The 14,539-nt window shown below is 41.6% G+C and overlaps 1 protein-coding gene across 1 annotated transcript in view; it reads right to left on the reverse strand.

The window, feature by feature from the left end:
• Window positions 1-14,539, reverse strand: part of pcsk1 (proprotein convertase subtilisin/kexin type 1) — a 30,218-nt gene that overhangs the window by 4,444 nt on the left and 11,235 nt on the right. Inside the window, exons 5-10 of the mRNA XM_064307871.1 lie at window positions 12,559-12,635; window positions 8,758-8,846; window positions 6,095-6,267; window positions 1,230-1,442; window positions 588-688; window positions 6-239 (exon numbers count right to left, since the gene is read on the reverse strand). Of these exons, the coding sequence (XP_064163941.1) occupies window positions 6-239; window positions 588-688; window positions 1,230-1,442; window positions 6,095-6,267; window positions 8,758-8,846; window positions 12,559-12,635 (887 nt within the window). The remainder of the gene's footprint in view (window positions 1-5; window positions 240-587; window positions 689-1,229; window positions 1,443-6,094; window positions 6,268-8,757; window positions 8,847-12,558; window positions 12,636-14,539) is intronic.

Below are 14,539 nucleotides of genomic sequence, written 5' to 3' on the forward strand. Positions count from 1 at the left end.
TTTACCTGGGTTCGAAGGTCTCGTCCTTCACGATGCACTGCTTCTTCTCGGGCACGTGCTTCCACACCTTGGGGTCGGCCAGGTCCACCAGGGCCTTGGCGTTCAGGAGGCCGAACCCGAATCGGCTGTTCACCATGAGTCCGGCTCCGTTCTTCTTCCACCCGGGGTTGTTGGCCAGTGGGTCGAACTCCGAGGTCCAAACCACCAGGTGCTGCAGGTCCCTCCAGGTCAGATCAGGACTGTGAGGAGAGCCCACGTCAGAGTCAAAAATGAGAAAACCAGAGGTGTCATGAACAGAAAGAAAGAGTCCTGTCATGTGTTTCTTCCACCCATGAACTCCAGCCAGCTGATTTTGCTAATCTACCTCCTGGCTGAAGAATTGTTGCGCTAATTAGCAAATCCAGGACTGGAACAAAGCTTTCTGAACCTGGATTCTCTATCTCTGCACAAAACTGGGACGAGGTAAACACCGACATCACAAGGCCGCTCTGATATCTGTCCTAACTGCCCACAGATCATGTGTGGACACATCTGCAGGCCCGTAGATAAACCCTGCATTTGGCAATTTTAAAAAAGTGCCTCCGTACTTTTGCTCCAGAGCCAGGGCGAATATCCCAGCAGCCAGTGGGGCGGAGGCGGACGTTCCTGTGTGCGTCTCTGTGCATTCATTGTGCAGGTCTGCGCTGGTCTGCAGAAAAAACACAACAGCTCACATGAAAAAGGGATGACGGAGAAGAAGGAAGACGCAGAATGAAAGTAGTGGATAAAAGACTAATGAAAGGACTTAAATTAACAGAGAAGTAAAATACTTCCTAAAGCAAAGAGGTGAAAAGAAAGAAATGAGAGAGAGTAAAGAAACTCTGATAAAGGCAGAAACAGAGTGAGGGTGACAGAATAACAGAGACAATCGGAGACAGTGAGGTCTGAGATGCAGAGACAGAGCTCACAATGAGAACCTGAATCAGGAGACAATGAGACGTGGATCCAGTGAGGTCACAATGAAAGGACATAGGTCACAATAGAGACGTGAGGATCCAGTGAGGTCACAATGAGGACTGGCCTGGACAGTGTGAGATCCCAGTGAGGTCACAATGAGAGGACCGTGAGATCCCAGTGAGGTCACAATGAGAGGACTGTGAGATCCCAGTGAGGTCACAATGAGATACCAGTGAGATTACAATGAGAGGACGCTGAAATTAACAGGCGAGGGCAGTAGAGAAGAGGCTCACGATTCTCTGGTCGGTGTAGTCGCCGCTGCTGTAGGCGGTGGCCAGGGTGGAGGAGCACTTCTCGGCGTACCAGGGGGACACGCCCTGCTGCGAGGCGCTGCTGATGGAGATGGTGTAGATGCTGTCCGTGTAGCCGTCGCAGTCGCAGTTGTCCCCCTGCCTGCCCCCGTTCCCGGAGGCCCAGACAAAAATCGAACCCTTTCCGCCCCGCCCCTGGTGACAGAGAAGACATTTTCCCATCATGCACTTGTACTCTCAGAAAAAAAAATGTGCCAAAAAAGTGCCTAAAAACAATGCTTGCTATTGGGGTGGTACCCAATAGGTACATAAAACTGTACCACTAGCCATGGGTTTAATAATTCATTTGTACCTTGTTTGCCAGTAAAAGGTGCTTATCAGTACGAAAGAACAGTATGTGCCTTTCAGGGTACATTTGGGAAATGTATTCCTTAAAAAACAAAAATGTACCTCCACTGTACCTTTATTTCTGAGGGTGTGTAAAGATGTGAAACTTGCACCAGCCCCATGCTTTAAAGAAAGGTTGGGAAATGAGTTTGTTATTGATTTTGAATAAACCAAACAAATTGTCTAGTATCATGTGTACCCATGACCATACAAAATGTCTAATACATGCTTGTTTTTCTTAGGGAGAACGTTTTTCTTTTTTAAATGACCTCATACATATTATTTTGCATTTAAATTATAGTATTCATGATATTTACCTTATTTTCCATCCATTTTAAATGGGTTTTCAGGTGTTTTCAATGGTACCAATGGCTTCAAATTAGAGTTTAGCGCTCAAATTTGGATTCAGCTAGGCTTAGGGTTAGAAAAACGGTAAGTCTGACGGTTGAGGCAAGTTCACGGTTGTGTTCAGCAGCTTGAAGAAAGGTTGGGACATGAGTTTTATTGATTTTGAATGAAGCAAAAAAAATGTCTACTAGCATTTGTACACATGGCCATACAAAAGTCTAATACATGCATGTTTTTCTTAGGGAGAACACTTTTGTTTTTTAAATGACCTCATACATATTATTTTGCATTTAAATTATATTATTCATGATATTTACCTTATTTTCCATCCATTTTAAATGGGTTTTCAGGTGTTTTCAATGGTACCAATGGCTTCAAATTAGAGTTTAGCGCTCAAATTTGGATTCAGCTAGGGTTAGGGTTAGGAAAACGATAAGTCTGAGGGTTGAGGCAATTTTACTGTTGTGTTCAGCAGCTTGAAGAAAGGTTGGGACATGAGTTTTATTGATTTTGAATGAAGCAAAAAAAATGTCTACTAGCATTTGTACCCATGGCCATACAAAATGTCTAATACATGCATGTTTTTCTTAGGGAGAACATTTTTCTTTTTTAAATGACCTCATACATATGATTTTGCATTTAAATTGTAGTATTCATGATATTTACCTTGTTTTCCATCCATTTTAAATGGGTTTTCAGGTGTTTTCAATGTTACCAATGGCTTCAAATTAGAGTTAAGGGCTCAAATTAGGGTTCAGCTAGGGTTAGGGTTAGGAAAACGGTAAGTCTGAGGGTTGAGGCAAGTTCACGGTTGTGTTCAGCAGCTTGAAGAAAGGTTGGGACATGAGTTTTAATGATTTTGAATGAAGCAAAAAAAATGTCTACTAGCATCTGTACCCATGGCCATACAAAATGTCTAATACATGAATGTTTTTCTTAGGGAGAACATTTTTCTTTTTTAAATGACCTCATACATATTATTTTGCATTTAAATATAGTATTCATGATATTTACCTTGTTTTCCATCCATTTTAAATGGGTTTTCAGGTGTTTTCAATGGTACCAATGGCTTCAAATTAGAGTTAAGGGCTCAAATTAGGGTTCAGCTAGGGTTAGGGTTAGGAAAACGGTAAGTCTGAGGGTTGAGGCAAGTTCACGGTTGTGTTCAGCAGCTTGAAGAAAGGTTGGGACATGAGTTTTAATGATTTTGAATGAAGCAAAAAAAATGTCTACTAGCATCTGTACCCATGGCCATACAAAATGTCTAATACATGAATGTTTTTCTTAGGGAGAACATTTTTCTTTTTTAAATGACCTCATATATATGATTTGCATTTAAATTATAGTATTCATGATATTTACCTTGTTTTCCATCCATTTTAAATGGGTTTTCAGGTGTTTTCAATGGTACCAATGGCTTCAAATTAGAGTTTAGGGCTCAAATTAGGGTTCAGCTAGGTTAGGGTTAGGAAAACGGTAAGTCTGACGGTTGAGGCAAGTTTCACGGTTGTGTTCAGCAGCTTGAAGAAGGTTGGGACATGAGTTTTAATGATTTTGAATGAAGCAAAAAAATGTCTAGCTAGCATTGTACCCATGGCCATACAAAATGTCTAATACATGCATGTTTTTCTTAGGGAGAACATTTTCTTTTTTAAATGACCTCATACTATTATTTTGCATTTAAATATAGTATTCATGATATTTACCTTGTTTTCCATCCATTTTAAATGGGTTTTCAGGTGTTTTCAATGGTACCAATGGCTTCAAATTAGAGTTTAGGGCTCAAATTAGGGTTCAGCTAGGGTTAGGGTTAGGAAAACGGTAAGTCTGAGGGTTGAGGCAAGTTACGGTTGTGTTCAGCAGCTTGAAGAAAGGTTGGGACATGAGTTTTATTGATTTGAATGAAGCAAAAAATGTCTAGTAGCATGTGTACCCATGACCATACAAAATGTCTAATACATGCATGTTTTTCTTAGGGAGAACATTTTGTCTTTTTAAATGACCTCATACATATATTTTGCATTTAAATTATATTATTCATGATATTTACCTTGTTTTCCATCCATTTTAAATGGGTTTTCAGGTGTTTTCAATGGTACCAATGGCTTCAAATTAGAGTTTAGGGCTCAAATTAGGGTTCAGCTAGGTTAGGGTTAGGAAAACGTAAGTCTGAGGGTTGAGGCAAGTTTACGGTTGTGTTCAGCAGCTTGAAGAAGGTTGGGACATGAGTTTTATGATTTTGAATGAAGAAAAAAATGTCTAGTAGCATGTGTACCCATGACCATACAAAATGTCTAATACATGCATGTTTTTCTTAGGGAGAACATTTTTCTTTTTTAAATGACCTCACATATGATTTTGCATTTAAATTATAGTATTCATGATATTTACCTTGTTTTCCATCCATTTTAAATGGGTTTTCAGGTGTTTTCAATGGTACCAATGGCTTCAAATTAGAGTTAAGGGCTCAAATTAGGGTTCAGCTAGGGTTAGGGTTAGGAAAACGGTAAGTCTGAGGGTTGAGGCAAGTTCACGGTTGTGTTCAGCAGCTTGAAGACAGGTTGGGACATGAGTTTTAATGATTTTGAATGAAGCAAATAAAATGTCTAGCAGCATGTGTACCCATGACCATACAAAATGTCTAATACATGCTTGTTTTTCTTAGGGAGAACATTTTTGTCTTTTAAATGACCTCATATACATGAATTTGCATTTAAATTATAGTATTCATGATATTTACCTTGTTTTCCATCCATTTTAAATGGGTTTTCAGGTGTTTTCAATGGTACCAATGGCTTCAAATTAGACTTTAGTGCTCAAATTAGGATTCAGGTAGGGTTAGGGTTAGGTAAACGGTAAGTCTGAGGGTTGAGGCAAGTGTATGGTTGTGTTCAGCAGCTTGAAGAAAGGTTGGGACATGAGTTTGTTATTGATTTTGAATGAATCAAAAAAATTGTCTAGTAGCATGTGTACCCATGACCATACAAAATATCTAATACATGCATATTTTTCTTAGGGAGAATATTTTTCTTTTTTAAATGACCTCATACATATTATTTTGCATTTAAATTATAGTATTCATGATATATACTTTGTTTTCCATCCATTTTAAATGGGTTTTCAGGTGTTTTCAATGGTACCAATGGCTTCAAATTAGAGTTTAGCGCTCAAATTTGGATTCAGCTAGGGTTAGGGTTAGGAAAACGATAAGTCTGAGGGTTGAGGCAATTTTACTGTTGTGTTCAGCAGCTTGAAGAAAGGTTGGGACATGAGTTTTATTGATTTTGAATGAAGCAAAAAAAATGTCTACTAGCATCTGTACCCATGGCCATACAAAATGTCTAATACATGAATGTTTTTCTTAGGGAGAACATTTTTCTTTTTTAAATGACCTCATACATATTATTTTGCATTTAAATATAGTATTCATGATATTTACCTTGTTTTCCATCCATTTTAAATGGGTTTTCAGGTGTTTTCAATGGTACCAATGGCTTCAAATTAGAGTTGTGTAAAGATGTGAAACTTGCACCAGCCCCATGCTTTAAAAATCTTAAATGGTAGCTGATGTGTAATAAGCACAAAGAGGTGAGGATAATTTCATCAGACGGTGATTTAGGGTCCTAAGGGGGAGAGACATTCGATTTCAACATGCTTGAGTCTGACTGTAAGATGGTACCCAACTGAAAGTTGTTTTAAATGTGCTGAATCTTTGTGAGGACGGATCTTCAGTTCTTCACACTTCTTCTTACAGTTCATGCATAAGAAGTATGAAGAACTGAAGATTTATTGTTCGCCTAATTCAAGATTTTCAGGCAGCCAGGTTACTTAATATTTTAAGTACAGACACCTTTAAATTTTTTACAGGGCATTTAATGGAGTTCCAAGTGGGTGACATCACTTCCTGTAGCAGATGTTAACTAGCTCACTCACTCCCGTCCTTTGAACTCCAAAACCCATCCAGCCAATTCAGGAAAGTAACCACAAAAAAACAGCAACTTGTGAGCTGGAAAAGTAACGGAAATGGGAAAATCCCAGCTAACGAGTTCAGTTAATTTCCCAAATGGACCAGAACAGGCGTAGAAGTGGCCAGGTACGACGCCGGTCCTCACCTTCTGGATGCCGTACTCGAAGGCCTTCTGGGCCAGCCGGCCGGGCCCCTCCACCGTCTTGCCGTCGTCGTTGGGGCCCCAGCTGGCGCTGTAGATGTCCACGTGGTCGGGGCTGAAGCCGATGGAGCTCGCCTCGATGGCGTCCGTCACGATCCCATCCAGCATCCGGATACCTGAGCGGGGGGGCGGGGTCGGAGGCGAACAGAAAAGGGCTCAACGACAGGTGGAAAAGGCTCGGGCCAGGTTCTGAGAACAGAAGGGTTCAACAACAGGGCTCATCGCACCCGAAACCCGCACTCTTACACTAGCCAGAAACGGGGGGGAGTGGGGGGGGAATTCCATTTCAGTTCAGCCTATTCATGAAATGAAATTAATTTAGTTCAAGTATTGAAAAGCGCCTGTAAAAGTTAATCACATTTCAGGCATTTAGCAGACGCTCTTATCCAGCGTGACATATACACCGTTAGCATTTTTACACAGAATCCATTTATATGGCTGGATATTTTACTGAAGCAATTCAGGTTAAGTACCTTGCTCAAGGGTACAACAGAAGTGTCCTACCTTAGAATTGAACCTGCAACCCTTAAGTTATTAGGCCAATTCCCTGTTGCTGCCCCCACTGTTAGGGCTTTTCAAATTTATGAACTGGAATTTCAGTTATATTTATGAATTGAAATGAAGTTGAACTGAAACAAGCACCTGACACAAGCACCCTCCATACTCTCCATAGCACCAGAGCCGAAACAACATTACATTTTAGCATGTCGCAGGTGCTCTTATCCAGAGTGACTGACACAGATTGCTTTTTTATTTTTACATACGATACAATCCATTTATACAGCCGGATATTTTTAATTAAGCAATTCCGTTAGAGTGCCTTGCTCAGAGGCACAATGGCTGCCATCATTGTTTCTTCGAACCCAAAATTTTTGAGTTACAAGCCCCAACCACTATGCCACCCAAATCCACTGGTTCCAGGTGGACTTCCATCAGCCTGTTCCACGACAGCCAGGTTTGGCAACAGCAGAACATATGTGCTTCCATCAGTTAGCATATGTTAGCACTGGGCTCGGACACTGCCCACCAATTACTGATCTTATTATGCATATACTTCACAGTAAGCAGTGGGCAACAGTGGAGTATAACGGGTAAGGAACTGGTCTTGTAACCTAAAGGTCACAGGTTCGATTCCCAGGCCACTGTCCTTGTACCCTTGAGCAAGGTACTTAACCTGCATTGCTTCAGTATATACAGTATACAGCCATATAAATGGATGCAATGTAAGTGCTATGTAAAAGCTGTGCAATTCACTCTGGATAAAAGTGCCTGCTAAATGCCTGCAATGTAATGTAATGTAAAGGCCCATCAGATCCATTAGAAGTGACTGAGCAGAAGCGTATGGAAAATATTACAAGTGGAGGAGAAATCAGACAACAGCATGAGAGAGGAGAGTAATGCACAGGTTTTTTAAAAAAAACCCTTCTCTGATTCACAAAGATATTTATATGATCTACCTGAGGACCAATATGTCCTGAGAGGGCCCAATATTCAGCCCGATCCTCTTATGCTCAGACATACCAGGACACGGACGCAGCCCTTTGCTGTAATTTCATTAAGTGGGGTGGTGTTGGGCAGGGGTGTGTGCAAATCAGGTAGGCAGGCAAACCAGACAGCCCGCCTGGCTGGCTTTCTGCACAGGCAGTTCAGCAGACAGTCCGATGGGCGTGGAACTGAGCTGATCGCTAAACCCTGGGGACGTGACCCAAATGCGGACAAATGTGGACATGTGGCCAATAATATTCAAATATGCATTAACTTGCTTGGGGACATTTTTTTCAGTGCTTCCCTCTCTGACCAATATACTATCCGCATACGGCATACATTGACTACACAATCTGTCGTCATGTCAGTTATGCTGATGGTCCATACGCTAGTGTGATGCAGTGATATCTGAGAGCATGAGTTCAGTGATATTTCCATAAACTGCTTTTATTTAGCGTGATTGTGAATTTCATGATTGTGATCAGATTGAGTTTGTACTAAGCCCCCCCCCCCCCCCACCCTTGCTGTTCCCTCCTCCTTTTCTACCAGACCCCTTCCTCCTTCTCTCCATGCCCGCCACACCCAGGAACCTGTATCTCCATATTCAGCAGTGTGACAGGGGTCATGTGACAGGGCTGTGGGCTTCTGGATGCCACAGCATCTGCTCTAATCTGCTCTGTACCTTTCAGTCTTAATCCCTAATTTATTTATATTTATTCATTCTGAAATCTCAGCCAGGCTTCTGCTGCCATGACCCAAATCCACCAGAAAAAAAAACAGCCCCTCAAAAAAGCATTTTGTTAATAAGTCTGTATATTCCATCTAATGCCGGCAGCACTTGGAAGTCCACAAAGAGTTATTTATCCTCTTAAAATGATCATTCCAGTTCGGAGATTATTTATTTGCTTTTAATAAGGATGTCCATTTCCTTCATATTTTTAGCATTAATTAGTCCAAAGCTCTTTCTTAGGTTCCTCAACAATGTAAATGTTAAAATGGCTCAGTTATGTTTTACCTCACCCCAGAAACTGGGCAGTGAAACAGCAGTGGATGACCCAAAGCTAGCACGTGTAGGCTGGGTGTAAATAAATCTTTTTTTTTTTTTTTTAACAAGCTCTTACCTCCAACCTTGGAGTTGTAAGCCACTCCCACGCCACACTTGTTGTTGTCGGCCTGCATGGCGATTTCCCCAGCACATCTGGTCCCGTGCCTGAATGGGAAAAACAAACAAAACAAGACAAAAAAAAAATGGGAGTGAAAAACGTAAAACGCACGAGCAGAAAAAAAGGAAACGTCTGAGCGGCAAGCCTTGAGCGGAATGATCGCTTAATGTCTGAATGCTGATAACGAGAATCGAGCAGTAAACACAGTAGGGTAGCAGCACAAACAAAACTAAAATCCACCTATCTATCCATCCATCCATCTACCCATCTATCCATCATCCGTCTATCGATCTATCTATCTATCCATCTGTCTATCTATCCATCCATCTACCCATCTACCCATCATTCGCCTATCTATCTATCTATCTATCTATCCATCCATCTACCCATCTATCCATCATCCGTCTATTGATCTATCTATCTGTCTATCTATCTATCCATCCATCTACCCATCTATCCATCATCCGTCTATTGATCTATCTATCTGTCTATCTATCTATCCATCCATCTACCCATCTATCCATCATTTGCCTATCAATCTATCTATCTATCTGTCTGTCTATCTATCCATCTATCTACAGTGCCTATCCAATGTGTATGGGAAAGACTTTGTCTATCTATCTATCTATCTATCTATCCATCCATCTACCCATCTATCCATCATCCGTCTATCGATCTATCTATTTATCTGTTCGTCTATCTATCTATGTATCTACAGTACCTATCCAATGTGGATGGGAAAAACTATCAATCTATCTATCGACAGCACCTATCCAATGTGTATGGAAAAAAAACTCAAAAACAGCAAAAACAGCTTTTCCTCGAAGCCTGACTCAGAGCAGGGCAGCGTGAAGCTCAGATGGCGGAGGGCGAAGCCGCTAGCGGTGTGGGTGTGTTTCGGGCGGTACTCTACTGGGACACAGCAGGTGTCCGTGGCCTGGTGAAAGGCTCGGCTCATTATTAAACAAAAGCACTTGAGGAGCGACACAGAGCCCACAGCTTCACTGCAGTCATGAGTCACGCTTTCTTTTTCTTTTCTTTTTTTTAACTTAAATTTCGATTTGGTTTTGTTTTTTTTTTTGTTTTTTTCTTGTTTTTGGCTTGACATAATGGGAGCTTTCATATTTTATTCAGAGAAAACACAATTGAAATTAATCAGTTATCAGGTAGATTCCTGTGCTCAATAATGTCCATAATTGCAGTTCATAGAGTTGTGAAAATGGATCACAAGTCTTTTCAGACCTGGGTCAGACCAGTGCTGGCAAACTGTGAGACACAACTGCAGATCCTGCACATTTTCAACGACACTTGAAATCACAATGTGATTCTAAATATAGGTAAAAACAAATGTCTTCTTCAAAATTGGCAGTTGTTTGCAGAGCTATTGCTGGCGTTTGAAGGGTTAAAGTATTTCAGATAATGATTTGACGCAGTTCTGAAGCTGTTCTGTGAGCCACCATGACCGTAAATTACCACTCTCTCTCTCTGCCTGTTTATTTCCATTCTGCTGGATGTGTGAAAGGTCTATTTGGCAGTCGGAATCACACAAGTGGAGACACGAGCACTCGAGATATAACGCCTGAACAAAAGAGTGTTTCTGGCAGGGCTGTTGGTGGGTGTGTGAACTGTGTGTGTATGTGTGTGTGCACTGTGTGTGTGTGCGTGTGTGTGTGTGTGTGTATGCGTGCGTCTGTGGTGTGTGTGTGTGTGTGCTACGACACGTTCTGCTCTGTTCTCAGGTGTCTCGTCAATTAAAGCGGAGAAACATGAGTAAGTTGCACCCATTGTCAGCGATAACAGGAGAGAGATGTGGCATTAAACGGTATTGATGCCATCACCAGTCAATTCACCACAGAGACACCTTTTACTTTTCAATCAAACATTTTCACCGAAAATAACAATTATGAATAAATACGGTTCACCTGTTTTCTTTATATTTTTAGGCATGTCGCAGAATCTCTTATTTAGAGCGACAAAGACAGCCTCCATTTGTACACACAGATAAAAATGGAAGCAATTCAGCTTTAAGTGCCTTGCTCAAGACTTGGGGCTGTAAAGGCTATGCCCCACTTGGGAGGTGAACCTGCAACCCACAGAATAACAATCGCAGTTCCCTACCGGGCCGACTGCCGGCATAAACACTCCCTGCTATCATTTAAGGCCACAAATATCCACAGGCCACACAATTCAGGCCTTAAATGTTTTTTAAATATTTTATTGAAACACATTTGAAGTTTGCAGAACTCATTTTGTTCTTCCACCAACAACCCCGCCCGGCACAATCAGTTCCCACAGTTCATTCTTCTTTAGGGCCACCAACATCCTACAGCCGCCTATACTACACACCCACCCCAGCTTTTTTCAGTTATTTATCAGAATAAGTCTCTGTGGTCTCTGTGCAAAAATAAATAAATAAATAAAAAAATAAATAAATAACTAGGATAAGCACTCCTGTAGAAGCCCCATTCGTCTATTATACAATCCCCAGCCATGGTTACCATGGCTTAAAAAAACTGAATTTAAAAGAAAATAAAAACACACAATGCTTTAAAAAAATTAACCATATACTGAATAGGCAGAAAATGAGCTCAGGGCAAAGGAAGCATTATATTTTAATATCTGCGTGTGCAGAAAACATTTCAAACTGAAAGCTGAGAGAAGGCGCTGCACATCGGGCGGTGTTGAGCATGATGACCACACCCACACAACCATGGCTGGAGTTCTTACATTTATTCAATTAGGGTTTTATTTTGGGTTTTTTTTCTCCAGATTTTTACTTACACTGTCCAGGTGTGATGAAAACCAAATTCTGTACAAATAACATTATAAACAATTGCAAAAGGCAGTTTGAACTCAGTGAGAATTACGTTGATGGTGGATACCAAATGGACAGAATCACTGAGGGGAATGTAGAATGGAGCGTTTTCCATATTGTTTGATAAACAGAAATAACTGCGTTGTGCTTGTCTCCAAGTCCCAGCCCACGAGTTTGAGTCATCAGTGAGTATGATCTGCATCTTTATCTTGGTTTCAGATACTGTGAAACTTTCTGTGTTTCTGTGTTCGGATAGTTGCATAACATTTTTTAATGGAGACACGAAATCACTCGTCGGCTCAATTCTAAATCCGCTCTCCTCCGCCGGGCTCAGTGGTAATTACCATCCTTAAGCGTTCCAGTTTGGGACGATAAATGACGGGAGGGCGACAAAAGCCTCATACCGTCGCGCTGTTTCTTAAATTAGCAGTGTTTTCAGTGTTGTTCCCTCTCTGCGTGAGGCAGAGCCCATCTTTGCGCACAGGGTAACGAAGAAGGCTGAAGTTCATTTTCCATGTCAAGTAATCTTTCATTAAAGGCCCATTCATGCAGTACAGTGAAATGAGGGAAACTGTGGGGGGGGGGCAGTAGGCTCTTTACACAGATTATACAGTCCAGGGATACTGAAATCTGGCCCTGGAGGCTAGTAGTATTGGATATATACTGAAGCAATGCAGATTAGGTACCTTGCTCAAGGGTACAACGGCAGTGTCCTAGTGGGCAAGGTACTTAACCTGCATTGCTTCAGTATATATCCAGCTGTATAAATGGATGCCTTGTGGGTATTGGCCAATGAGTATCCCTGATATGGACACGAGGATGGCACGGTGGTGCAGTGGGTAGCACTGTCGCCTCACAGCGAGAAGGCTCGAATCACAGCAGAAAACCAGCAGATATAGGCGCTGTCGCCCCTCCAGGACTGGATTTTGAGAAATGTGACTCACTTGTTCTCATTGGTCGAGTCGTATCTGGGAAACGGATCAGGGTCGTTGTCGTTGAAGTCATAACTTGCTGCCGGATCCTAAACAAGGGCAAATAATATACAATGACTTAACTGAGTGTCTTTTCTGTTGTAAACAGCTGGTTTATGGACCAGTGACAAAGGTAGCCCAGCGGAAACATTAATTTGAGCTAAAATGAGTGGAGGGAGAGAGGGAGGGAGAGAGAGAGAGAGAGAGAGAGAGAGATGGAAAGAATAGAGGAATAAATATGTTATAAAACCTAGCATTGTAAAAATTAGCTATAGCGTGACTCAATGTGATCCAAGGCAATACAATTTCTGGAGATGGTGTTTGGGTCATAAAATGAATAAGGGGAGGATGACGTCACCCCCGCCCTCCAGCAGTCACGCGGCGAGGTTGAGTCCCTCTGGCTCTCCCGAGCGTATTCCTGTCGCAAACACGATTGCCGGCAATTACGCTCACCGCGCCTCGAAACGCCGCTAATGTCTCCAGCCAGGCAAGATAATGGAATCTACCTTCGTCAGCCGGTTTGATTTTCCACTGAAAGCTGCTCGTCTTGGCGACGGCAGACGCGCACGGAGCTCTGCTCCCTGGATGTCGGCGCTCGAGCCTGTGTGAAATGCCACGCGTTTGCTAAGCCTCGTTCTATATATGGGGAGCAGGAATTTCACATCACCGCTTTTGCGGCTTGGTTTTCGTTCTGTATACCTGACTCCCCGCTGCATCCATAGCTCACACAAACATTTAATTTCGGAATAAAAGGGACCGCTTCCGTATGCGAGTTCATAGTCAAAAGCTTTTAGTCGGAGCGTTCAATCCCATGCAGTATCCATACCATCCTATGAGATAAATACTGTCGATTGGTGGAAATGACATTTGTAGATACTTCCTAAATTTTTACTAAAAACATATGACATATTGATATGCAGAATATTTCCATAAAAATATAGACTAAAAATTAAATATAAACAGAACCAGATAAACAAGGAAACACAAACAGAGCAGAGGAAGTTATTGTCCTTATTCCCATTGTATTATGGAAATATTTAACAAAATTATAAAATAATTACCAGCAAATCAGTATAATGTATTTACATGGCCACTCTCCTTTAAAAGTAGCCTATACGCTTACGACTCACCTCAAGTCATAAACACTTTAAGCCATCTCCATACCATCTCTACGTTGGCCTATTTGGGAGGTGATGATAAAATATGCTTGTTTGGATTTTTGATGAGTTTGGAAATATAATAAATCAGTATTATCACAAAAAATATCTTAAATAAGCCAACACAACCAGATTAAAAGGCTTGCATATCAGTGTTGTTTTCCTGTCATGGCTATATTGGAGGCAAGATTACATCAGCCTTATCAAATGGGAAATAAAAAAGGGAAATGAAGTCAGAATGTAGAAACGCGAGCAATGTTGATTAAAATGAAAAATAATAATAATAATAATAATAATAATAACACTGCACGCTTCAATTTGGAATGGTCTTGCGAATACATTTGTGTGCAACTGTACGCAAGAGAGACCGGATTCAGCTCGACTGTGACTCACTCGACTGAAGCCTTTTTAATTAGCCAGTTTAATTACAGAAGACAAGCTTCCGAAGCCGTCATTGCGATCGCTCGCTTTTCCACCTCGCCTGGCAGGCGACTGACTGACTGGCTACACCAGACTGATTTTCCCGGCTCTGTTTACATCGACCGGCGCTGTTTACCAGCAATCGCAGCTGTGGTTTTTCAACCTCGCGCAATCAAACAGGAGAAGAACGCTCCCGCGACGTCGTGACGCTGTCCGCAGATGGTAAGGTTTTTCGTTTTGCACAAACGAGCTCGCGCACGGTACAAATCACGCTCGATCCGACTGACACAAGAACACGCACACAGGGGGCTCTTTTGTAAGGAATTAATGGCGCCTAAAATTTGCCACCTGCTTTACTTATGTACTGCAAAATATGA

The sequence above is a fragment of the Anguilla rostrata genome, chromosome 14 (assembly GCF_018555375.3).
Source record: "Anguilla rostrata isolate EN2019 chromosome 14, ASM1855537v3, whole genome shotgun sequence".
Lineage (NCBI taxonomy): Eukaryota > Metazoa > Chordata > Actinopteri > Anguilliformes > Anguillidae > Anguilla > Anguilla rostrata.